A 27,742-nucleotide genomic window follows, 5' to 3' on the forward strand; every position below is an offset into this window, starting at 1 on the left:
AGTGGCAGCAGAGAGCATTGTGGTCAGACTGGAAAGAACAACACAACTTCATCTCGAGCATACAGCAGCTGATAATTCTTCCAGTATTTAAGAGTGTTAATAAGAAGTAATTTACGAATCTGTATAACTTTTTGGCAACAGTTTTTTTTATTTTTTTTTTAGGCTAAGTTTCCACTTTTTTTTTTTTTCTGGCAGTTTTGGGATATCTGCCACTGCAGTTTTTGAGCCAAAGTCAGAAGTGGATCCATAAGGGAGGAGAAGTGTAAGTTCTTCCTTTATATGTCCTATTCATTTTGAATACACTTCTGGCTTTGGCTCAAAAACTGCAGTGGCAGGAAAAAAAAAGTGGAAACTTAGCCTTAAAGGGGTACTCCGGTGAAAACCTTTTTTCTTATAAATCAACTGGTGGCAGAAAGTTAAACATATTTGTAAATTACTTCTATTAAAAAATCTTAATCCTTCCAGTACTTATTAGCTGCTGAATGCTACAGAGGAAATTCCTTTCTTTTTGGAACACTGATGACATCACGAGCACAGTGCTCTCTGCTGACATCTCTGTCCATTTTAGCAACCATGCATAGCAGATGTATGCTAAGGGCAGCATGGTGGCTCAGTGGTTAGCACTGCTGCATTGCAGCACTGGGGGCCTTGGGCTCAAATCCCACTAAGGAGAACAATAAATAGTGTTGTTATTATTATGATAATAACGCCAGCAGAGAGAACTGTGCTCGTGATGTCATCAGAGAGCATTCCAAAAAGAAAAGAATTTCCTCTGTAGTATTCAGCAGCTAATAAGTACAGGAAGGATTAAGATTTTTTAATAGAAGTAATTTACAAATATGTTTAACTTTCTGCCACCAGTTGATTTAAAAGAAAAAAAGGTTTTCACCGGAGTACCCCCTTCAAACTTTTTTTTTTATTTTTTACTTTTGGAGTACCCCTTTTTCTTTTTCATTCCCTTATGGACCCTAACTGCATATCCACAAAATGTGCTTTAAATATGATGGATGCGACTACAACCTACACTTGCCTCCAGAATCAAAGACCCCACTCCCCCAGCCCCTGTCCCATCTGTTAGGGTCTGCCGCAGTTGGTGAGGGGATTGCACAGGACTAAGGGAGTTCAGGACACAACCAAACCACATACCGAAATAAATGGGGAGAACTGTGCAGAAACTCAAACCTGATCTCGAGGGTGGAATTTATCAATGCATCCACACCAGTTTTCTGGTGTAAAGTCTCAAACTTTTGCCCAAGCGTCTTTTTGTTTAAATGTAAAAAAATGTTACCATTAAATTTAAAAAAAATTTTTTTTGCCATTTTTCGGGAACAAGCATTGAAAAGTTCACCCCGTAATGTACCCGAATTAGTTGCATCACAGTTTGTCAGGTCTTGATAGTAGAGTCTGAGATAACACCTCACTGACCCCAACCATAAAGGTGCAGGAGTATACTATAGAGCAGTGGTCTTCTACCTGCGGACCTCCAGATGTTGCAAAACTACAACTCCCAGCATGCCCGGACAGCCAACGGCTGTCCGGGCATGCTGGGAGTTGTAGTTTTGACAACATCTGGAGGTCCGCAGGTTGAAGACCACTGCTATAGAGCTCTTCATGTTCCGGTTAACCCTAAATTAATCTCCCCATGTCTAAACAACCTTCAGCTTTATAAAAAAAAAAAAAAAAAAAACTTCCACAACCCCGACTGTACTTACTGTCTCACTGCCTGGTTCACGCTGTGGTCATGTGACAGGACTGCATTTCCCAGGGACAGAACACAGCAGTCTATGTGTAAAACCCAATACTTCTGCTCCGGCAGTCCTCGTATATAAAGGTATGTTCACATGTGCTGCAGGTTTCAATGTAGATAATGCAAACATTGTGGAAACGTTACAGATCTTCTCAGTTTAACTTCAACATGAAGTCAATGGGGAGGATCTTTAAAGGGGTACTCCGGCCCCAAGACATCTTATCCCCTATCCAAAGGATAGGGGATAAGATGTCTGATTGCGGGGGTCCCGCTGCTGGGGACCCCCGCAATCTAGGTTGCAGCACCCACCTGTAAGTACTGCCGGAAGCACTGGAGGCTCTCGGTCTTATGCCTCCCGACCACGGGGACAGAGTATCGTGATGTCACGACTCCGCCCTGTGTGACATCATGCCCTGCCCCCTCAATGCAAGTCTATGGGAGGCGGCCGTCACGCGGCCGTCACGCCCCCTCCCATGGACTTGCATTGAGGGGGCGGGTCGTGACATCACATGGTGGTGGGGGTGTGACATCACATGGGGGCGGAGTCGTGACATCACGATACTCTGTCCCCGTGGTCGGGAGGTATAAGCCTGAGAGCCTCCAGCGCTTACAGCAGTACTTACAGGTGGGTGCTGCAAGCTAGATTGCGGGGGTCCCCAGCAGCGGGACCCCCGCAATCAGACATCTTATCCCCTATCCTTTGGATAGGGGATAAGATGTCTTGGGGCCGGAGTATCCCTTTAAAGGAGTACTGCAGCCTAATACAACTTATGTGTCTGATCGCTGGCACTAGAGATGAGCGAACTTACAGTAAATTCGATTCGTCACGAACTTCTCGGCTCGGCAGTTGATGACTTTTCCTGCATAAATAAGTTCAGCTTTCAGGTGCTCCCGTGGGCTGGAAAAGGTGGATACAGTCCTAGGAGACTCTTTCACGGAAGCCCCCAAAATTACAAAATGGCGTTTTTTTAATATTTCATCCCACAAATATATATTTTTTGGTTTTGCAGTAAATTATGTCATTAAATGATTGATGTCATTAAAAGTACAATTGGTGGCGCAAAAAACAAGCCCTTCTATGGGTCTCTACATGCAAAATGTAAAGCTTTATGATTTTTAGAAGGGGAGGAGGAAAAAAACGAAAGCGCAAAAACAAAAATTGGCCTGGTCCTTAAAGGGGTACTCCGCCCCTAGACATGTTATCCCCTATCCATAGGATAGGGGATAAGATGTCTGACCGCTATCCCGGCTGCGGCACCCCAGTCAATCGGTGCACGGAGTGAACTCCGCTCTATGCCAGATGACTGGCGATGCGGGTTGGAGGCTTGTGACGTCACGAGCTTCCGGCGCTGCACCCGACGCTCTAAATGAACGCCGGGTTCAGCAGGGAGATCAGACATCACACACGCAATCAGGCATCTTATCCCGTATCTTTTGGATGGGGGATAAGATGTCTAGGGGCAGAGTACCCCTTAAAGGTCAAAATGGGCTAGGTCATTAAAGGGGTACTCCGCCCCTGGCATCTTATCCCCTATCCAAAGGATAGGGGATAAGATGTCATATCGCCGCGGTCCCGCTGCTGGGGAGCCCGGGGATCGCCGCTGCGGCACCCCGCCATCATTACTGCACAGAGCGAGTTCGCTCTGTGCGTAATGACGGGCGATACAGGGGCCGGAGCAGCGTGACATCATGGCTCCGCCCCTCATGACATCACGGCCCGTCCCCTTAACGCAAGTCTATGGCAGGGGGCGTGACGACCGCCACGCCCCCTCCCATAGACTTGTATTGACGGGGGTGGGCCGTGACGTAACGATGATCAGGCCCCTGTATTGCCCGTCATTACGTGCAGAGCGATCTCGCTCTGCGCAGTAATGATAGCGGGGTGCTACAGCAGCGATCCCCGGGGTCCCCAGCAGGTGTCTAGGGGCGGAGTACCCCTTTAAGGCTAGGTTCAGACTACGGAATCTCTGGGCAGAAAATTTCCGCCCAGAGATTCCGAGTGCGGCCGGCGCAGACTGAATCAGACTGCAATGTGTTCCGCGCGGATTTCCGCCTGAAGAAAGAGCAACCCCTTTCTTCAGGCGGAAATTTCCAAGCGGATTTTCACGTTCACAAATTCCGAAGTGTGAATTTGTGAACGGAAAACCATTCATTACACTATAGATTTTAGCAAGCGGAATTTCCGCCTGCAATTTCAGAGAGGAATTGCAGGCGGAAATTCCGTAGTCTGAACCTAGCCTTAGGGGTAAAGCATAATGATTTTCTTAATAAAACACATGTAAAAAGAACATATCCGTTTTACCATAAATGGCACTGCTTAAAAGCGAACCCCGCCCCCAAAGTTGCCAAATTATAAATTTTTTTCACTCTTCCCCACAAATAATATTTTTTTCCTTTGCGTTGTATATTTTATAGTAAAATAAAAGGTCTCATTACAAAGTACAATGGGTTGTAAAAAGGGGAAAAAAACAAGCCTCCATGTGGCTCTTAAATGGCGAGAAGGAAAAAAAAACGTTTTTGCTAAAATTTTTTTAAAAATTAGGCTGTGCCCCTAATGGGTTAATATCAGTGAGAAACTGGAGAAATTTGGATTTTTGGCGACTGTCGTGACACGGTCGCATCATGGCACAAGTTGCACGGCGACCACATTAGGTGCAGTTTTGATGTCATGTGACCAAAATAGCAGTTTCTCACCTATAACTTGGTGCTTTTCAAACAGCGTGCCTTCAGCTGTTGCAAAACTACAACTCCCAGCATGCCCGGACAGCCAAAGGCTGTCCGGGCATGCTGGGAATTGTAGTTTTGCAACAGCTGGAGACAATCGAAAAACACTACTATAACTTATTACTCCCTGCATAATAGGAGTTGTAGTTTCAGACATATATATATATATATATATATATATATATATATATATATATATATATATAAAAAATGAGGTAAAGAGTTCAACACTGACCTCACATTCAGCCGTTACTTTTGGAAGCCACTCCCATTCGCTCCGCTAGCGTGTGACGTCACGCGCACTGTAACCCCGCCCCGCGGAAATCGGTTTTTCCCACGCTCAGCGCCAGTGGGCGTGTCTTCTGGGAGCAGTTGGTTGAGACTAGTCGCCACAGGATGCCCCGGAGCCGACAGAGGAGCCGGAGAGCCCGGGGGGCCTGGAAGGCGGCGGCGGCTGCTGCTGGAGAAGGAGCCGCAGGTCAGTGTCCTGTCATGGCCGGAGGCCGCGGTATCTGGTCAGGTACTCTCTGCAGCAATGGCGGTGTACGGCTCCAGAGAAGTGTCCACCTGTAATAGGGGATGGGGGTGTTTGTGTGGGATTTTATACCTTTATATATATATTTAGAGAAGTATGTGCACCCCAAGGCCTCCACTACCATCCCCTGGAGACTCTCTTATGCTTGGTCATGTGATGAATGCTTAGGCTGTTCATACAGGGCATACGAAGCTTAAACATGCCCCTTTTACAAGCAGACTGTAGGCTCTCTGGCAGTTGCAAAACTGACTACAACTCCCAGCATGCCATGACAGCCACAGGCTTTCTTGCTATTGCAAAACTACAACTCCCAGCATTCCCTGACAGCCACGAGTTCTCTAGTTGTTGCAAAACTACAACTCCCAGCATTGCATGATGGCCACAGGCTCTCCAGCTATTGCAAAACTACAACTCCCAGCATGCCATGATGGCCACAGCCTCTCCAGCTATTGCAAAACTACAACTCCCAGCATGCCATGATGGCCACAGGCTCTCCAGCTATTGCAAAACTACAACTCCCAGCATGCCTTGATGGCCACAGGCTCTCAAGCTATTGCAAAACTACAACTCCCAGCATTATGTAACAGCCGCAAGATCTCTAGCTGTGGCAACACTACAATTCCCAGCATGCTCTGATAGCCACAGTCTCTCCAGCGGTTTCAAAACTACAACTCCCAGCATGACTTGACAGCTGCAGGCTCTGTTTTAAATCTGCAACTCCCAGCATGCCCTTACAGCTGCATACGCTCCAGCGGTTGAGCGGTTGCAAAACTACAACTCCCAGCATGCCCTTACAGCCATAGGCTCTCTGGCTGTTGCAGACCTACAAGTCCCAGCATGCATTTGGCAGCCAAAGGCTTTCTGGCTGCTGCAAAACTACAACTCCCAGCATCAACTGACAGCCACAGGCTCTCAGGCTGTTGCAAAACAACAACTCCCAGCATGCTGAGAGTTGTAGTTTTGAAACAGCTGGGGATCCATTGGTTGGGAAACATCGCCATAGAAGAGTGGTGTCCAAACTGTGGACTTTCAGCTGTTGCAAATATAAAACCTCTGGCATGCTTGAACGGCTGTCCGGGCATGCTGGGAGTTGTAGTTTTACATTTTGGACACCGCTGCCATAGCGTCTTCTGTTGTTTGAAGAGAAGCTCCAGACAGACATGAGGAAAATACAGGGGGGCGCAGGACGGGCTGAGCCTTGTGGTTGAGCTCTGGCAGCCTCCATTACCCATAGTAGGGAGATGATTTTATCGCAGTGATGCCAATATGTCTACCACATTGACCTAACTATAGTGATGATGTCATCATGCTCCCTTAAAGGGGCACTCCCCTAGATCACATTTTAATTTTTTTTTTTTAAATCAACTGGTGCCAGAAAGTTAAACAGATTTGTAAATTACTTCTATTTAAAAATCCTAATCCTTCCAGTACTTATCAGCTGCTGTACACTACAGAGGAAGTTTTATTTTTCCTTTTTTGAATTTCTTTTCAGTCTGACCACAGTTCTCTCTGCTGACACCTCTGTCCATGTCAGGAACTGTCCTGCTATGGGGATTTGCTTGTACTCTGGACAGTTCATGACATGGACAGAGGTGTCAGCAGAGAGCACTGTGGTCAGACAGAAAAGAAATCCAGAAAGAAATAAAACTTCCTGTGGAGTATACAGCAGCTGATAAGTACTGGAAGGATTAAGATTTTCAAATAGAAGTAATTTACAAATTTGTTTAACTTTCTGGCACCACTTAATAAAAATAAAAAATAAATAAAAAAATCCACTGGAGGACCTCTTTAACTCTAGATATCTGGGACAGGAGCAGAATAAACATTCAAAACATTATGAGTAGAGATGAGCGAACTTACAGTAAATTCGATTCGTCACAAACTTCTCGGCTCGGCAGTTGATGACTTTTCCTGCATAAATTAGTTCAGCTTTCAGGTGCTCCGATGGGCTGGAAAAGGTGGATACAGTCCTAAGAGACTCTTTCCTAGGACTGCATCCACCTTTTCCAGCCCACCGGAGCACCGGAAAGCTGAACTAATTTATGCAGGAAAAGCCAGCAACCGCCGAGCCGAGAAGTTCGTGACGAATCGAATTTACTGTAAGTTCGCTCATCTCTAATTATGAGCTACTTGCATGATGGCCGCCACGTCTTAGGTTTTGTTCACATCTGCAGTCACGTTTGGGGCCCCTGTTGCAGAAGTGAACCCAGCCTTAGGGGTCTCGCATCGCTGTCCCAACCCCTAGTGGGCTGCATCACAATTATTCGCCAATGCAAAACAGTCATGCCTTGCGGCCTGCGAGATAGCGGCCCATAGCAGACCTGTCACTTATCCTGAATGCTAAAATATGCCCACTTTAATGCCAGCCTACATTGGCATTTACTAATCTGAAAAAGCAACTGGTGTTCCGAAGGGTTAAAAACCTTTTGTGTGCCAGTGGTGTGAGATAAGTGGCGCAAAGATGGACGCCCTGCAATACAGTCAACCAAGTCCAAACTGGCTCTTAGTGGTTCTGCGCATAAAACGGGCATCAAAGTGCCAGCCTGGATTGATTGATTTGAGTTTATTGCGGGGCATCCATCTATGTGTTTTCCAAATAATGTGTCTCCAGCTGTTGCACAACTACAACTTCCAGCATGCCCGGACAGCCGAAGGCTGTCCGGGCATGCTGGGAGTTGTAGTTGTGCAACAGCTGGAGAGACTCTGTTTGGGAAAACCCTAAACACTTTTTCGGCACACACAAACTTTTAACCCTTAATTGCCATCGCTTTAATTAGGCCCCTTCCTACGTTATTACTCCCGGCAAAAAGTCCTAAAAGCGGCCGTCAAAAAATCCCATTCATGTCAATGAGATTTTTTGACCATCCTTTTGCATCAGGCATGTCCGTTTTTACTAATGTCTGTTATTTTTGCCGGCACAAAAGATGGTGCGTGCGCTAATTTTTTGGTCCGGCGTAAAAAAACGGATGTTAAAATTTAACATTGAAGTCTATGGGAACTGGATGTTCAAAAAAAAACCATCAGTTATTGTCAGATTTTTTTACTTCTGTTTTCTGTACTGAGCATTGAGCATGCTCAGTACAGAAAACAGAAGTAAAAAAATCTGACAATAACTGATGTTTTTTTTTGTATCAGGTTTTTAACTTTTTTTTTTTTTTTTTGTAAAGCTGTACTGAGCGTACAGCTTTACAAAGAAAAAGTTAAAAACCTGATACAAAAAAAAAAACGGATGTAACTGGTAATAACGGATGATAACGGATGAACAACATCAGGTTTTTTTAAAGAAAAAAAAAACATTAAAAATAAGGGATGATGGTCATCAGTTATCATCCGTTATTACCAGTTATTGCATCCATTTTTTTTTTTTCATCCGTTATTGTAAAATAACGGCAGTAAAAAAAGCAGGATGATACCTGTAGTGTGAACGGGGCCCTAAAATTAGTTTTAAAGTTGCCCGTTGCAAACTTTAATGTCAGTTTTTATGCCAAGATCTACATTGTGCCAAACAGCTCCACCCCTGTCCTTAGGTTGTGTGTGGAATTACAGCTAGGCTCCTTTTACTTGAAATGAACTGAGATGCAATACCACAAACAACCTGAGGACAGGGGTGGTGCTGTTTTTAGAAGAAATCAGCTCTTTCTAAGCCTGGATAACCCCTTTTAAGCTTTGAAACCTTCCAATTACATGTTTAGAGCTGTAAAGCTTGGGCCCTTTGCCCACTTTGATGCCAGCGTTTATGCTTGGAACCACTTTGGTCCAATTTGGGCTCCATTGCATTTAATGCAGGGCATTATTCTATGTGTGTTGGTATCGGGAGATTAAAATCACATCCTCGTGTTCCCTCTTTAATGCTCATTTTTGTTTCCAGACTCATTTTTAGCTTTTTTTTGGATTTTTTTTGTTTCTAAAAAAACGGCACCACCCCTGTCCTCAGGTTGAGTATGGTATTGCAGCTCAATTGCATTGAAGTGAATGGAGCAAAGTTGGAACGCCACGCACAACCTGAAGAGAGGAGAGGGGGGGGGGGGGGGGTGCTGCTGTATTTAGCTTAGCATGGATCGCCTAGACAGGGTACATTGTCACAGACCCTCAGCTATACTAACGTGGTTAGGTCAGGACTGCAGTTCTATTTTTGTACTAATTTACAGGAAACAAGGAACTGTAAGTATCTTAGAAAGCTATAGAGCAGTGGTCTTCAACCTGCGGACCTCCAGATATTGCAAAACTACAACTCCCAGCATGCCCGGACAGCCAAAGGCTATTAAAAAATCTTGATCCTTTCAGTACTTATGAGCTTCTGAAGTTAAGGTTGTTCTTTTCTGTCTAAGTGCTCTCTGATGACATGTGTCTCGGGAACCGCCCAGTTTAGAAGAGGTTTGCTATGGGGATTTGCTTCTAAACTGGGCGGTTCCCGAGACACGTGTCATCAGAGAGCACTTAGACAGAAAAGAACAACCTTAACTTCAGAAGCTCATAAGTACTGAAAGAATTAAGATTTTTTAATAGAAGTAATTTACAAGTCTGTTTAACTTTCTGGAGCCAGTTGATATTTAAAAAAAGAAAAAAAAGTTTTTTCCTGGATAACCCCTTTAAGTGGATGGATCTAGGTAAACTGGGAGCCTCCAGCTGTTTCTAAACTACAACTGCGGCATGCTGGGAGTTGTAGTTTTGCAACAGCTGGAGGCACCCTGGTTGGGAAACACAGTTCTAGGCTTGAAAAAAAAAAAAGTCCTGATTGTACTGTAATGCTTCTCCGCTCTCCTCAGGGGCCGTGGATGTGATGGATTCTGGGAAAAATCCAGATTATGTTGAGCGATTGGCTTCTAATTACATGGTAAGTGTTTAGTTGAGCGTCGTGATGGGAGATTGGAGGAAGGGAAAGTGGATTATGGTTGAGGAATCTTATGTATTCTCCATCTTCTTAAAGGGGTATTCCGGCCTTATTAAACTCAGAGGCCGAGATGTGATGTCACGGCCACACCCCCTCGTGATGTCATGACACCCCCCCTCCATTCATGTCTAATGGAGGGGGATATGTAGTCACATCATGGTCTTGGAGGAAGTGCCCGGCACAGAGAAAGCCGGGGGGGCTGCACAGAGATCACGGGGGTCCCACTGGCGGGACCCCTGCAATCATACATCTTATTCCCTATCCTTTGGATAGGGGATAAGATGTATATGGCCGGCATACCCCTTTTAAAGTGTTTACACTTTACACAAAATTTTAAAGTGTCACGGGACTAAAGTTTTTATCGGTCGGGTCTCTGTGCTTAGACCCCTGCTGATCAGGAGAATAGAGGCCGCAGGAATGAGATGGCACTTGCCCCTATCGTGCCCCTGATCGGTGGGGGTCTACTCACCCGAGAACCAGACTGACTGAAATTTTTGCCATAAAATTAGTTTGAAATGACAGGGACACTTTAAATCTCTGCTACTACAGTGCTCAGGAGTCCAGTGGGAGGTTCCAATGTGTGATTGACAGTTATTTCTGTATGCTTACTTATACAGAAAAGGCTGCTAAACACAGGACCGCCCACTGGACTCCTAAGTACTGAATAAGCACTCACAAGCTCTGCTAAATCTTTTCTTACAAAACTATACATCAGTCTGCTCAACTCCTCCTGCTCTAAAGCATGCAGCCTGTTGCCGGGTGATGTCCTGCATTAACCCTTTAGATGCTGCTGTTTATGTTGATTGCAGCATCCAAACAATATAAAAAACATTCCTGATTAGTTCAGAGCCAAATCGCAGGGTCCCAATCAGTTCAGAGGAAGGGCAGAGGGTCCCTACTTGCCTCCCTTTGCCTCCTGATAACAGTGATCAATGCTGTGCTATGGCTCAGCATTGTTCAGCATTTGCAATAGAAATATTACATGTAATAGTCTCCTATGGGGACTGAAAAATAGTGTTAAAAAAAAATCAAAAAATAAATAAACATATTTGGTATTGCTGCGTGTCCAAACCATTAAAATATAACATTAATTAAACCACACGGTTTATGGCGCAAACGTAAAAAATACCAAAATCCAGAATAGATTATTTTTTTTTTACTTCCTATATCACTAAAAAGTGTCAAATAATATATCCCTGTATACAGAAAAATAAGTGTTATAGGGGTCAGAAGGGGACAACTTCAATCATACTAATTTTCATACAAAAATGTATAGTAAAACAAAAGCTTCTTTCACATTGCCCTTGTTCCCCATGTGAAAACGGATGTTAGCCTTTATTTATTTATAAACATTTTTTGCCTTCAAAGGCCGCTATTGGGACGGGGCACAATGGATAACAATAGGTCCTGATGGATCACATTGACTATAATGGGGTCCGTCAGGCGCCGTTGTTTATAGCGGGAGATAAAGACTGCACATGCACTAATTTTTCTTACGCTATTCTCCCCTCATTTTGCAACGGCCGCTGGAACGGCAGTGTGAAAGGGGCCTTGGAAGGAGTATTCCGGCCTTATACATCTTATCCCCTATACAAAGGGGATAAGATGTACGATCGCAGGGCTCCCGTGGCTGGGACCCCCGCGATTTCTGTGCAGCCGCCAACATTCTGTTCTGGGTGCTGCCTCTGAGACCTGATGCAGAAGTATAGGAAAAAAAAGCTGCGATGGCGCTCCCGAGGAAGTAACCCGAAGTCGTCAGTATTGATGAAGAATAAATAATTTATTTACAGCATGAGAAAATAATAAATAAAGCAAGATGCGTTTCGGGAGTCACAGCTCCCTTTCTCAATTGCAGGTGGTTGCTGTATCAGTATGTATGTATGTCTGTATGATACAGCAACCACCTGCAATTGAGAAAGGGAGCTGTGACTCCCAAAACGCGTCTTGCTTTATTATTTTCTCATGCTGTAAATAAATTATTTATTCTTTATCAATACCGACGACTTCGGGTTACTTCCTTGGGAGCGCCATCGCAGCTTTTTCACTATACTTCTGCATTACCCTACGGACTCTCCTCTGGGCTCCGTCCACACGCTGCTGGCCTGCATACCAAGCTACCATCACCGGCAAGGGATACGCTACCCCCACCTGGGTACCCACCTACACCGGCTAAAGACCTACACACCGGCGCTACCTCCGCTTTTTTCCTCCATAAAAGTATCGTGACGTCACGACTCCACCCCCGTGTGACGTCACTCCCCGCCCCCTCAATGCAAGTCTATGGGAGGGGGCGTGACGGCAGTCACGCCCCCTCCCATAGACTTGCATTGAGGGGGCGCGGTGTCACGTCACACGGGGGTGGAGTCGTGACGTCACGATACTCCGTCCCCGTGGTCGGGAGTTATAAGACTGAGAGCCTCCGCCGCTTCCGGCAGTACTTACAGGTGGGTGCTGCATACTAGATTGCGGGGGTCCTCAGGGGCGGGATCTCCCCAATCAGACATCTTATCCCCTATCCTTTGGATAGGGGATAAGATGTCTTGGGGCCGGAGTACCCCTTTAAGACCCTTTAGAGGTGGACTCTGGAGCTTCACCTTGGTAAACATCTTAGGGTACATTCACACTGCGTTCCTGCATCCATTGCAACAACCTTCAGCTGTTGCAATACTACAACTCCCAACATGCTCGGACAGGTTGTGTCTTTATCAGCTCTCGTATTTCTCTCTGCAGTGTGCATGATAATGTCTGTTGCTGTCTGGAAACAATCACCAAGCTGCTATTGACTGTAAGCTGTTGCTGCTGATGGTTTCCACATAGCAAACTGCAGTACCAATATACATCCTCCTATTCCTCACGTCATTGAGCTCAGTCTTGGTCATATCGGAGTTAATGGTAAATAATCTGTTTCCTTTTCACTTTTGTCTTAAGAGTAAATGCAAAGTAGAATCCAGCACAGACTCCGAATCCGACAACAACACTGAGGTACGGGGTGCAGTGCCGCCATTGTCTGTCACATGTCCTTGTCGGGGTATGCCTGGCGAGAGACTATTGTCTGCAGTAATAAATATAGGTAAAGATTGTACGCTGCAGCGATATGGAAGAAAGGGGCGGAGTTATGGCTTATGACAACAAGGCCTGCTTTACTGTTATATTTGATAACTAAGGCCCTATGTACACTCACTGGCCACTTTATTAGGTACACAACTTGTCAGGCCCCGGCTGGACACCCTTTATACTTTCTACAAGGTTCTGGACACATATCTTAGTTTATGCTCCATATAGACATGATGACATCACACAGTTCCTCCATATATAGACATGATGACATCACACAGTTCCTCCATATATAGACATGATGACATCACACAGTTCCTCCATATATAGACATGATGATGTCACACAGTTCCTCCATATGGGCATGATTCTCATTGTCCTGTATGAGAAGGTCATGTGACCTCATTGTCCTGTATGAGATGATGTCATGTGACCTCATTGTCCTGTATGAGATGGTCATGTGACCTCATTGTCCTGTATGAGATGGTCATGTGACCTCATTGTCCTGTATGAGATGATGTCATGTGACATGGGGGCATTATACTGCTGGAAGTATCATCAGAACATACAGGGTCCACTGTGGTCATAAAAGGACGGACATGATCAGTTGATTATGGTATAAACATAACAGCCTACCTAAGGGGCCCAAAATATGCAGAAAATGTCCCCCACACCATTACACCACCAGCCTGAACTGCTGATAAAACAAATCCATACTTACTCCAGATTCTGACCCTGTCATCTGTCAGCTGGAATTGAGACTCCTCAGACCCATGTTCTTCCATCATCTAGTTTTGGTGCCTGTGTAAATTGTAGCCTCATTTTCTTCTTCTTACCTGACAGGAGTGGCACCCAATGTGGTTTTCAGCTGCTGTAGCCCATCTGCGTCAACATTGGACCTGTTATGCGCTCTGCGGTGGTATTCTGCAGACCTTGGTTGTAACCATTGGTTATTAGAGTTACAGTTGCCTTTCTGTCATCTTGAACCAGTCTGCCCATTGTCCTCTGACAGCAACAATGCTTTTTCCTCCACATAACTGCTGCTCAAATGATATTTTCTCTTCTGTGGACCATTCATTCTCTGTAAACCCCAAAGATGGTTGTGAGTAAAAATCCCAAAAAGAACAGCAATTTCTGACATATACGTCTGGCACCAACCACCATGCCACATTCAAAGTCACTTTAATGCCCTTTCTTTCCCAGTCTGATTCAGTTTGAATTTCAGTAAGTTGTCTTGACCAGGTATACATGCCCAAATGGATTAAGTTGCTGCCATGTAATTGGCTGATTAGTTACTGGTGTAAAGAGCAATTGAACAGGTGTACCTAATGAAGTGGCCAGTGAGTAGGGTTACCACCTTTCTTTCATAAAAAAATAAAAAATGCTGACCATGCTAATTTGCATAATTAATTATGTATGCGTAAAATCACAGGATACACATATGCCAGGGGAAATTTTGTCCTATTCTGACCCCTATAACTTTAATTTTTTATTTTTCCTTATACTGGCCTATATGAAGGCTAATTTTTTTGCGCCCCCATCTGTAGTTTTTAACAGTACCATTTTGGTTTTGATGTGAATTTTTGATCGCTTTTTTTATTAAAGGGGTACTCCACCCCTAGACATCTTATCCCCTATCCAAAGGATAGGGGATAAGATGTCAGATCGCAGGGTCCCGCTGCTGGGGACCCCTGGGATCTCGGCTGCGGCACAACGATATCCTTACTGCACAGAGCAGACTCGCTCCGTGCTTAATGACCAGCAATACAGGGGCCGGAGAATCGTTGTCACGGCTCCGCCCCCTCGTGACGTCACGGCCCGCCCCTTTAATGCAAGTCTATGGGAGGGGGCGTGAAGGCCACCACGCTCCCTCCCATAGACTTGTATTGAGGTTGCGGGCCGCGACGTCACGAGGGGGTGGAGCCGTGACGTCACGATGCTCCCGCCCCTGTATTGCCCGTCATTATGCACGGAGCGAGTCTGCTCTGTGCAGTAATGATAGCGGGGTGCTGCAGCCGAGATCCCAGGGGTCCCCAGGAGCAGGACCCTGCGCTCTGACATCTTATCCCCTATCCTTTGGATAGGGGGTAAGATGTCTAGGGGCGGAGTACCCCTTTAAGTTCGGGAGTTGCAGCTAGTTACTAACTACAACTCCCAGCATGTTGGACTAGTATATAGCAGTGGTCTTCAACCTGCGGACCTCCAGATGTTACAAAACTACAACTCCCAGCATGCCCAGACAGCCAACGGCTGTGCGGGCATGCTGGGAGTTGTAGTTTTGCAACATCTGGAGGTCCGCAGGTTGAAGACCAAATGGTATATAGTATAGGTTAGTGTTTCCAAACCAGGGGTGCCTCCAGCTGTTGCAAAACTACAACTCCCAGCATGCCCGGACAGCCGTTGGCTGTCCGGGCATGCTGGGAGTTGTAGTTTTGCAACAGCTGGAGGCACTCTGGTTGGGAAACACTGGTATAGTATATGGTACAACATTCTGGGAGTTGGAGGATTGGTTGGATAACTGTACATGGTGACCCTGCTCTCTTTTTTGGGTACAAGTAAACATTTGTACTCCCAAATTATAGTTTGGTTTGGATTTATGACACTTTGTGTTGGATTTATGTCTTATAGTGAGATTCTTTCTGTTGCCCATAGCAACCAATCACAGCTCAGCTTTCACTTCTCATATTGCTGTGGTAAAATGAAAGCTGAGCTCTGATTGGTTGCTATGGGCAACACTGAGCATCTTACTATAAGACATGCGCTTTATCTCCCCCTTGTTATATTTATACACAAGCTTTATAATGAAGATCAAAGGAGATATATAATGGCTGCGATATAAGACTCTATGCAAAGTTATTTGGATCTTTCATATTTTGCCTCTCTGTGTTTAGGGTTGTGGAACCAATGTGTCCGTCCTAACATCTCCTGTAGATGTAAAGACAATGGATTTCCAGAAATTGCAGGTACTAACACAATATGTATGTACACTGACCCCACCAGCAGAATAGTGAGTGCAGCTCTGGAGTATAATACAGGATATAACTCGGGATCAGTACAGGATAAGTAATGTAATGTATGTACACAGTGACCTCACCAGCAGAATAGTGAGTGCAGCTCTGGAGTATAATACAGGATATAACTCGGGATCAGTACAGGATAAGTAATGTAATGTATGTACACAGTGACCTCACCAGCAGAATAGTGAGAACAGCTCTGGAGTATAATACAGGATCTAACTCAGGATCAGTACAGGATAAGTAATGTAATGTATGTACACAGTGACCTCACCAGCAGAATAGTGAGTACAGCTCTGGGGTATAATACAGGATCTAACTCAGGATCAGTACAGGATAAGTAATGTAATGTATGTACACAGTGACCTCACCAGCAGAATAGTGAGTGCAGCTCTGGAGTATAATACAGGATATAACTCCGGATCAGTACAGGATAAATAATGTAATGTATGTACACAGTGACCTCACCAGCAGAATAGTGAGTACAGCTCTGGAGTATAATACAGGATATAACTCAGGATCAGTACAGGATACGTAATGTAATGTATGTACACAGTGACCCCACCAGCAGAATAGTGAGTACAGCTCTGGAGTATAATACAGGATATAACTCAGGATCAGTACAGGATAAGTAATGTAATGTATATACACAGTGACCCCACCAGCAGAATAGTGAGTACAGCTCTGGAGTATAATACAGGATATAACTCAGGATCAGTACAGGATAAGTAATGTAATGTATATACACAGTGACCCCACCAGCAGAATAGTGAGTACAGCTCTGGAGTATAATACAGGATATAACTCAGGATAAGTAATCTCATGTAAGCTTGGCAGTGCTGATTAACCACTACCTCTGTGCACAGTTCCTGGACCCTTATGATGGAGACTCTGAGGAAACCATACACTCCGGCAGTGACTGTGACCTGAAATTTGTGGGCGATCATCCCCAGGAGCCTTGTTCCACCAGGGAGGATCCTCTGGGTATGGACTGTGGATTGAATCCCGTCGGTGAACTACAATGTGAAGGGTGGAACCTCATGTCCTACAGTGATCCCCAGGAGAAAGTGAAGACGTCTTGGCATAGTCTAAATCTGTCTGAGAAATCGAACAAGAGCGCGGTGAGCGTCACATGTTCATCTGACCTGTCTATGGACTCCGGTATGGTGACTGAGGACGCCGCTATGACATCCGTCCGCTTCCTCATGATCGGTCTGGATTCTAGAATAGAGATGTCCTCCTCTCCAATCTTCCCGACCAGCCTCACGTCTGAAGAGAACACAGACTTTAGTATGTTCGAGACCTCGCTAACAAAACGTAAAGGAGGGACAAGAACGGAAAGTGAGAAGACGAGGAGGAAGAAGCCACGCATCACTGAATATATGGTAGGATGAGACATTTTGTCTTTAACAGGAGTGACCCCAACCCCCCCCCCCCCCCCCCCCTTGTCTATCTAATCTGTGTGGGGTCAATGGCCATAAAGTATACTGGCCCCTCAGTCAACACTCAGCAGGTACATACTACAGTGCCACTCTTGTTTCTAGGCTGACTCTGGTATTGCAGCTTAGACCAGTGCAAGTCGGTATCAGACACAGCCCATAAACATGAGTGGCACCGTATTTTAGGAGAAAGTTTCCAAGTTTTTATAATCTCATAGAACCTTCACAGTGTTGTTGATCTGGTCACCAGTCCTATATGTTTCCCTCTATAGACAGTCCTCTTCAATGGAGCTGTATCGGGGTTCATCATTTAGGATGCAATATGCCAGAACATATGAAGAGAATACACAATCAGACGGTCCCTATACAATATTATTGCATTTGGATGTCAGACAGGGGGCTTAGGACCCCTACTACTATAGCAGAAGGCCACTGCAAAAATAATTTTTTTATACTTACCGTAAAATCTCTTTCTCGGAGGATCAATTGGGGGACACAGAGACCGTGGGTATATCTTGCTGCCACTAGGAGGCTGACACTAGGCATACAAAAAGAAGTCGGCCCCTCCTGGTAGGATATACCCCGCCTACTGACTCTGAGCCAATCAATCAGTTTAGTCCCAAAGCAGTAGGAGAGGACGGACAGAAAAGGAACCCAGCAGGTGTCCGAGGGAACCAGACAAAAAAAGAACTGAACACAACCCCTCGGACAGAAAAACCGAACCATAGTAGCCTAAACAAAGGGGTGGGTGCTGTGTCCCCAATGAAGCCTCTGAGAAAGAGATTTTACGATAAGAATAAAAAATCTACTTTTCTCGGTCGGCTCCATTGGGGGACACAGAGACCGTGGGACATACCAGAGCAGTCCCTGGGGTGGGAAAAGTACCCAAAACAAAATCAGGCAGAGGACTGAGTCACTGCAGCCTGCAACACCTTGCGACCCAAACCGGCATCAGCGGACACAAGTGTGCACCTGGTGGAATCTGGAGAAGGTGTGCAAAGACGACCAAGTGGCTGCTTTGCAGACTTGCAAGGCCGAAGCCCTATTGTGTAGCGCCCAAGAAGCCCCAACGGAACACGTGGAATGTGCAGTCACCCAAAAGGGTGGGACCTTCACCTTACGACGGTTCCATTCCGAGATGGCGGAACGGATCCACCACGAAATGGTCGACTTGGAAGCCGGAAGACCCTTGCGACAACCCTCCGGAATCACAAAGAAAGAGTCACCCTTCCGGAAAGAGGAGGGGGCAGAAAGATAGATCCGGACCGCGGGAACCACATCCAGTCAATGGAGGGAATGATCCTTGGCATTGGAGCCGGACAGAAAGAAGGAAGAACGATCTCCTCATTCACGTGAAAGGAGGAGACCACCTTGGGCAAGAAGGAGGGAGGCGGCCGAAAAACAACCTTGTCCTGGTGAAGGACCAAGACGGGTGAGTGACAAAAGAGAGCTGCCAGCTCAGAGACGGTGATGAGGAAGGTGACCTTCCAGGAAATAACGCAAAGGGAAGAGTCCCAAAGAGGTTCAAACGGAGCTTCCCTCAAAACACTGAGCACCAGGTTGAGATCCCAAGGAGGGGTGGGAGACCGGTATGGCGGAGCTGCATGGGCCACGCCCTGCAGGAAGGTGTGGACGTGAGGGTTGGAAGCCAATGGCCGTTGAAAGAGAATAGAAAGAGCCAAAACTTGACCTTTAAGGGAGCTGAGCGCCAAATGCTGATCCAGACCAGATTGCTAGAAGACAAGGAGGCGTGGAAAGGAAAAGATAACCGGAGAGACGAACTGAGTCTCACACCACCTGAAATAGGCCCGCCAAGTACGGTGGTAAATCCTAGCGGAGGAAGGCGTACGAGCCCGCAGCATGGTGTGAATCGCCCCTGAAGAAAACCCCCGAGCCCTCAGAACCGCCACTTACAGAGATAGTAAATTGTGGCGGCAGAGAGTACCCTGTGAGAGCAGATTGGGGAAAACCAGAAGACGCAGAGGTACGTCAGCGACCAGCCGAATTACGTCTGCGTACCACCCACCAGAATGGTGGGAACGCCCTCCGCCTTGAGTTTCCTCAGAACCCTGGGCAGGAGAAGCAGTGGGGGAAAGAGGTAAGGAAGACTGAAGGACAACCATGGAATTACGAGCGCGTCCAGAGCCGGAGGGTCGTGTGACTTTACTACAAAGCAGGGATTTGGTCTGTTGTGGTGAGACACGAAGAGATCTACGTCCGGGAGAGAGAGTCCGGGAGCGGTTGAGCGAGTCCGCTTCCCAATTCTCCACGCCCGGAATGTGAATCGCGGAGAGAGCAGGCACTTGAGTCTTGGCCCAGAGCAGAATCTTGGAGACCTCCTCCATCGCTGAGCGGCTGCGCGTGCCACCCTGATGATTGATGTTAACCACCGCCGTGGCTTTGTCCGATTGGACTCGAACAAGACGACCCTGAAGGAGGATCTCCCAATGGAGGAGGCAAAGAAAAATGGCACGGATCTCCAGAAGATTGATGGGGAGGCGAAATACAACTCCCCAACCCAGGAGACTCGCATCGGTCGTGACGACCTGCCAGTGGAGGGTAAGAAACGACCACCCCTGGAGAAGGAGGGGAGAGTGGAGCCACCACATAAGAGACCGACGAACGGAGGGGGGCAGAAGAATCCAGCGATCCAGAAGGGGACGACAACTTGTCCCATCGGGCCAACATGGCCAGCTGGAGAGGGAGATAGAGGAACCGCCTCCATGGCCGCCATCATTCGGCCCAGCACCTCCATGCAGAAGCGAATCGGAACAGGAGAAGGGCGCCGTAGTTGACGGACACCCTTCGACGGAGCGCCGCTGTGTCGAAAAGGAGACCCAGAAAGACAAGGGACTGAGTGGGAGAAAGGTGGGACATTTCCCATTGATCACCCGACTGAAGGCGGACAGAGTCTGCACAGTGATATGAAGGCTGTCCAAGTTTTGGGACCGGGATGGAGCTTTGATCAAAAGATCGTCCAGGTAAGGGAGGATCGAGATCCCCCGAGCCCGAAGAATGGCAATCACCGCCGCCATGACTTTGGTGAAAACCCTGGGAGCCAGACCCGGACCCAAGGTGCAACCCCAAGCGCTGGCCGTTGGCGGGAAGGGGTTAATGGAGTATAGTCTATGCCCCTTAGCTGCATATGGAGGAACGTAGTGCCATGCTCCTGAACCCCCATCTAAAAAAACAGAAAAGGCAAGAAGAACGTAATTGCAGGCCCTAGCTATATTAAAAAAAATAAAAAAAATTTAATAAAAATCAAAAACTGCTCTGGAGAACTCCAGACCTGTGTCTGCCTCCTACTGCCATTAAGCTAAAACTGATTAGCTCAGTCAGTAAGCGGGGTATATCCTGCCAGGAGGGTCCGACTTCTCTTTGTATGCCCAGTGTCAGCCTCCTAGTGGCAGCAAGATATACCCACGGTCTCTGTGTCCCCCAAGGGAGCCGACCAAGAGAACCTGAACTCTGTATAAACTTGTATGGTAATGGTCATCCATTGATTTCAATTACTGCTTTCCTGCCTCCAGAACCATTGCCCCATCTGTCCCCAGGTTCTGTGTGAGATTGCAACTCATCTCCTTCAACTCTATAGAACAGTGTTTCCCAACCAGGGTGTCTCCAGCTGTTGCAAAACTACAACTCCCGGCTGTCCGGGCATGCTGGGAGTTGTTGTTTTGCAACAGCAGGAGGCACCTTGGTTGGTAAAACACTGTTATAGCTGATCTGACCTCCTAAAACTTTTTGTTTTTTTCCTAACCTTTTGGCAAAACTACAACTCCCAACATCTCCCAGCATCTCTTGATGGAGTTTTGTATATAGAAAAAAAGGAACAGAAAATTGTGGCGCTATCTAAGTGCTGTAAATATTGATAGAGCAATATAAACCAAAACAAATATAGGATGGCTGTGCTGCTGTGTTGCGTCGGCAGTATATCACAGTTTGCTCAATACAGGTAATCCAAGTGTAGATTAGGTGAGAAATACAGTATGGAAAGAGGTATCTCACTCACCTATTCGTGTTGCGCTACAGGAACAAAACTGTTGAACGCGTGTATTGAGTGATTTCACTCTCACATAATCCCCCAGCATCCTGACCCAATCATTGGTTGATTTTGGTCTGTGTTAATGGACGGAGTGGTCCCGAAATTGGCTGCTCCAGTGGTTCCCAGGGATGAAAAACGAGGGATGGTGTCAGCGGCGTCTCGAGGATTCAACGTATATATTCTCAGCAAAGGAGGCAAGTGTCCTACTGGTAAGGATAAAACATGAAAGTAAAACAAGTAAAAGCAACGCGTTTCACGGGGTATGTGTATGTATATGTGTGTGTGTGTGTGTGTGTATATGTATGTATGTATATATGTATATATGTGTGTGTGTGTATGTATATATATATATATATATGTGTGTATATATATATATATATATATATATAATATTTATTCGTATAAGCCGTTTCGTATCATGCTGTAAATTTTTATTATAGACAGTGCGTTATGCTGATAAAATTTGGCATAAAATTCGGCAATTTTTTTTCTTATCAGTGGGTTATGCTAATCGTGTTAGATGTCACTTCAAATAGACATTAAGATCACCAGATAACAAATCCATAATTAAAATGAAAAATACATATATAGAGACCATCTAGCCATATTTGGAACTTCGCTCTGCTTCATAAGAATTGAATGCTACCCGTGGTGTTGGGCAAAGCATTGGGAGTGATTATAGAAGAAAAATGCAAGGCTAGCACTCACCACTCTCCGCAAATAATGTTTCTTTGCTCTTTATTTGATGTGATGAACAAAGAAGTTAGTGCAGGGTACAGCTGAACTAGCAGCGGGCGGCAGCGCCGGGATCTACTACGAAACAGCTGTAGCACCGGTTCTAAGGAACAAGACTACTGTACTGTAAAGATGCAAAGAATATTATTGGGAATATGCAAATATCACCACTTACAACCTACATGAACCTGTCAATCTGACAGCCATCACATCAACGTGTGCCCGTGCCAATCATGCCAACCACAGAACGCACTTTACAATACATCACTTCCGCCACAGGTTGACGTCACAGACTTCACCCGCACTGATTCAAATAATTGTTTGTCTATATACTGTTTGTGCATGTATTCATGTTATTAGCCTGATGAAGCGGGGGTTGCCCGTGAAACGCGTTGCTTTTATTTGTTTTAGTTTGTTTTATCCTTAATAAACAAGTATCCGTACTAGTAGGACACTTGTCTCCTTTGCTGAGAATATATATACGTTAAATCCTCGAGGCGCCGCTGACACCATCCCTTGTTTTTCATCCCTGGGAACCGCTGGAGCAGCCGATTCCGGGACCACTCCGCCCGTTAGCATCTCTTGATAGCTAATAAATACACTCTAGTTCTATACAGATGCACAAGAGCCATTGATAATAATCTATAGTATTCATACTGTTAAAGTGAATCTTGCATCTGTTACCATCCTATATGACTATATATATATATAATATGCCACTGTCTATAAACACTGTATACCTAAAAAAACAAACACTGGAGTCAATATAGTGTTTTTTTCTGGACCATTGTAAGTTGAAACCTGACTCAACATACAATGTTAAGGACAGTCAATGGCCGGAAGAACCGACCAATCAAAATGGTCATTTTACTGGTAAAACTCCTGTGTTACTGAAGTGTATGCACGGACTGGTGTCTGGTAGCGCCCCCTACAGTACAGAGAGGTATTACATGTTCTGTACTCTTTACCTGTATTACGGAAGTGTATGCACTGACTGGTGTCTGGTAGCCCCCCCCCCCCTACAGTACAGGGAGGTATTACATGTTCTGTACTCTTTACCTGTATTACTGAAGTGTGTGCACTGACTGGTGTCTGGTAGCGTCCCCTACAGTACAGGGAGGTATTACATGTTCTGTACACTTTACCTGTATTACTGAAGTGTATGCACTGACTGGTGTCTGGTAGTGCCCCCTACAGTACAGGGAGGTATTACATGTTCTGTACTCTTTACCTGTACCAGGGTTAGCTGCTCCTTTGGACACCAGGTGAGGGCGGCTCCATTTTACTTTTTTAGGACACTGTGTACCGGACAGGACCCTGAAGAAGCTCCTGTCCTCTACAGAGACCATTGTTTCCCAAGCAGGGTGCCCCCAGCGGCTGCAAAACTACAACTCCCTGCATGCCCGGACAGCCAAAGGCTGTCCGGGCATGCTGGGAGTTGTAGTTTTGCAATAGCTAGAGGCTCCCTGCTTGGGAAACACTGACATAGACAGTGATTACAGCTCCCAGCAGATCTTTCTTACTTTTATATGGAAGGATTTGCTTTAGCTAGAATAGTTATCTACTTATTTTTCTTTAATTCTCACTTTTTTCTATTTTTGGACGACATTTTATTTTGGTGCCTTTAGAACCAATTACCAGGTTTCCATAGAGTTCTGGTCTCAACATACAATGGTTTCAACATACAATGGTCGTCCCAGAACCAATTAATATTGTAACTTGAGGGACCACTGTATAGCCTTTCACATAACATACATTTTTTATTATAGAAAAAATATCTAAAATCCACTTACAAATATTACAAATTTAGCGCTCATGAAAATTATGTTTGGTAAAAAAAATCTACAATACTTTTATAAAGTTCACATTGGAGAAAGGTGCTAAGTGGCTGAAATAGTATAACAGATAGTAAGGGTTACCCAATAAGTGCTCTGTCCACTACTAAATATTTGCTCCAGGGAATATACTTGTATTGCCGTATTATACGGTCCCCATTATGGACATGCACAGCTGCAAGACTAAAGAGACCGCACCCCTCCGACCTCGACGCACGGCCTCTTGAAAAAGAACCGAAATGTGCGTCGAGTCGTAGGGGTGCGGTCTGCGATCTCTATAATGGGTAAGCGGTTGTCCTGATGCTTTGTGGGGACTAATGTGTTTGATCTCTAGTCTTGTAGCTGTGCATGTCCATAATGGGGACCGTATAATACGGCAATACAAGTATATTCCCGGGAGCAAATATTTATTTGAGGACAGGGCACCTTGAATTTTTGGTAACTAGAGATGAGCGAACTTACAGTAAATTCGATTTGTCACGACCTTCTCGGCTCGGCAGTTGATGACTTTTCCTGCGTAAATGAGTTCAGCCTTCAGGTGCTCCGGTGGGCTGGAAAAGGTGGATACATTACTAGGAAAGAGTCTCCTAGGACTGTATACATCTTTTCCAGCCCACGGAGGCACCTGAAAGCTGAACTAATTTATGCAGGAAAAGACATCAACTGCCGAGCCGAGAAGTTCGTGACGAATCGAATTTACTGTAAGTTCGCTCATCTCTAATAATAAGAATAATAATAATCTCTTACTAGCTGTTAGGGATCGACCGATTATCGGTTTGGCCGATATTATCGGACGATATTCACGATTTTGGACATTATCGGAATCGGCAATTACCTTGCCGATATGCCGATAATGCCCCGCCTCCCCGGCCAGAGACCACCACCACCACCGCCCCCACCCCATTGCCTCCCACATCCCTGGTTTTATAATTACCTGTTCCCTGGGCCCGGGGTCTGCGCTACTTCTGGCTCCTGCGGCGTCCTGCGCAGCGCAATGACGAGTGACGTCCTCAACGCGACGTCACTGTCAGTGCACACAGTGACAGCTCAGGACGCCGCCGGAGCCAGAAGTAGTGCGGGCCCCGGGAACAGGTAATTATAATACCGGGGATGGGGGAGGCAATGGGGCGGCGGCGGTGCTGGTGGATCGGTGGTTCCCTACTAGCTGTTATTTATATTATTTCTGTTACTAGCTATTATTTCTGTTACTAGCTGTTATTTTTATTATTTCTGTTACTAGCTGTTATTTTTATTATTTCTGTTACTAGCTGTTATTTTTATTATTTCTGTTACTAGCTGTTATTTTTATTATTTCTGTTACTAGCTGTTATTTTTATTATTTCTGTTACTAGCTGTTATTTTTATTATTTCTGTTACTAGCTGTTATTTTTATTATTTCTGTTACTAGCTGTTATTTATATTATTTCTGTTACTAGCTGTTATTTATATTATTTCTGTTACTAGCTGTTATTTTTATTAGTTCTGTTACTAGCTGTTATTTATATTATTTCTGTTACTAGCTGTTATTTATATTATTTCTGTTACTAGCTGTTATTTATATTATTTCTGTTACTAGCTGTTATTTATATTATTTCTGTTACTAGCTGTTATTTTTATTATTTCTGTTACTAGCTGTTATATTATTTCAGCCTCCTATGTTAACTTTATAAAGTATTGTGGATTTTTTCCCAAACATAATTTTCATGAGCGCTAAATTTGTAATATTTGTAAGTGGATTTTAAATAATTTTTTTCATTAATAAAAATTGTATTTTATGTGAAAGGCTATATTGACTCCAGTGTTTATTTTTTATTTGTTAAGGTATAGAGTGCTTATAGACAGTGGCCTCTATATATAGTGTGATATAGGATGATGACAGATGCAAGATTCTCTTTGACAATATGAATACTATCTAGAGAGAGGAAGGAAGGCGCCTCATGTGCGGGATCAGCAGATCTTGTTAGTGGGGGACGGTAATTCCCAAAGTTGGTTGTGCGCCCACACACAACAAGGTAAAGTGTAGAATGAATATGCGTATAGGTCCACTGCAGCCCTCCTGGGTAGAAGCAGAATCAAAACAGGGTGACCGTAAGTTCAGGAGTTAGTCCTGCGCAGAGAGGAACCATCAGGGAGCCAGATGAAATCAATGGATTTATTAGATGCAACGCGTTTCGCTGCGCATGCGCAACGAAACGCGTTGCATCTAATAAATCCATTGATTTTATCTGGCTCCCTGATCGTTCCTCTCTGCACCGGACGAACTCCTGAACTTACGGTCACCCTGTTTTGAATATGAATACTATAGATTATTGGCAATGGCTTTTGTGCATCTGTATAGAACTAGAGTGTATTTATTAGCTATCAAGGGATGCTGAGAGTTGTAGTTTAGCCAAAGGTTAGGAAAAAAAAATGTTTAGGAGGTCAGTTCAGCTATATCAGTGTTTACCAACCGGGGGGCCTCCAGCTGATGCAAAACTACAACTCCCGTAGCCGGATCTCCTCATCACTTTTTGACACTCCTGCTATCTGTTAAAGCGCAACGGTCATGACATTTTAGTGTAATAACCTGCAGCCTTTGTACTGTGTGCAGGTGTTGTGTACAGCAATTATTTTACCTTTATATATGCCGGCTTTCGTGACGCTAAAAAGTGCTTTTAATCAAAGCCACTGACGGTCGGATAGGCGTGGTGCGAGGTACGCGATGCCCCGCCCACTTTTTATCTCGGTGCTGGGACCGCTGTGTGATTGACACACAGGTCCCAGCGCATGCGCCCTTCAACTAATGTAACTAGAGATGAGCGAACTTACAGTAAATTCGATTCGTCGCGAACTTCTCAGCTCGGCGGTTGCTGACTTTTCCTGCATAAATTAGTTCAGCTTTCCGGTGCTCCGGTGGGCTGGAAAAGGTGGATACAGTCCTAGGAGACTCTTTCCTAGGACTGTATCCACCTTTTCCAGCCCACCGGAGCACCTGAAAGCTGAACTAATTTATGCAGGAAAAGTCATCAACTGCCGAGCCGAGAAGTTTGTGACGAATCGAATTTACTGTAAGTTCGCTCGTCTCTAAATGTAAAGTGCGCGCCGCTGCGTGTCATCCAGCATTAGTTGAAGGGCGCATGCGCTGGGACCTGTGTGTCAATCACAGAGCGGTCCCAGCACCGAGATAAAAAGTGGGCGGGGCATCGCGTACCTCGCACCACGCCTATCCGACCGTCAGTGGCTTTGATTAAAAGCACTTTTTAGCGCCACGAAAGCCGGCATATATAAAGGTAAAATAATTGCTGTACACAACACCTGCACACAGTACAAAGGCTGCAGGTTATCACACTAACATTTCATGACCGTTGCGCTTTAAACAGCGTTAACCCCTTATTCATACCTAATTTCATTGGCGCTTGTTGATCCTGTCTCGCCATTTACTTGGTCTCGGTCTGGTTTTCTAATCCTTGACTCCAGTTTATGTTCCTTCCCTCCCCTTCCAGCAGACGTAAAGGCCGTGACTGCTTAGAGACGTCCTCCGGGGGATTGACGTATATTACAGCCACATTTCAAGAAATAAAAAACGTATGAGACTTATTCATGTAATTTACTTTGGAGACATGTTTTCCTGATGGGGCCTCTGTGGTAATACCTTACCGGCCCTGATGGTGCCGCTGTGTGGCTTCTTGTGCTTGTCGTGCATAGACCTTGAAGTCTGCGTTGTCTGGCTAAACAGCAACTTCT

General features: G+C 45.4%; 1 protein-coding gene across 1 annotated transcript; it reads left to right on the forward strand.

The window, feature by feature from the left end:
* The first annotated feature begins 4,787 nt into the window (after nt 1-4,787).
* On the forward strand, nt 4,788-27,654 carry LOC130295568 (uncharacterized). The gene is made up of 6 exons (XM_056546419.1): nt 4,788-4,949; nt 9,773-9,840; nt 12,826-12,879; nt 15,843-15,914; nt 16,832-17,350; nt 27,502-27,654. The coding sequence occupies exons 1-6, from the start codon at nt 4,868-4,870 to the stop codon at nt 27,508-27,510; spliced, it is 804 nt and encodes a 267-aa protein (XP_056402394.1). The 5' UTR covers nt 4,788-4,867; the 3' UTR covers nt 27,511-27,654.
* The last annotated feature ends 88 nt before the right edge of the window (nt 27,655-27,742 follow it).

Source organism: Hyla sarda, chromosome 11, assembly GCF_029499605.1.
Source record: "Hyla sarda isolate aHylSar1 chromosome 11, aHylSar1.hap1, whole genome shotgun sequence".
In the NCBI taxonomy this organism is placed as follows: Eukaryota; Metazoa; Chordata; class Amphibia; order Anura; family Hylidae; genus Hyla; species Hyla sarda.

Excerpts from the sequence above, each read along its gene's own strand:
- LOC130295568 (XM_056546419.1), top strand. The coding sequence starts at position 4,868 with ATGCCCCGGAGCCGACAGAGGAGCCGGAGAGCCCGGGGGGCCTGGAAG. Across the intron at positions 4,950-9,772 it reads TGCTGGAGAAGGAGCCGCAG|GGGCCGTGGATGTGATGGAT; the intron begins GTCAGTGTCCTG and ends CGCTCTCCTCAG. Across the intron at positions 15,915-16,831 it reads TGGATTTCCAGAAATTGCAG|TTCCTGGACCCTTATGATGG; the intron begins GTACTAACACAA and ends CTCTGTGCACAG.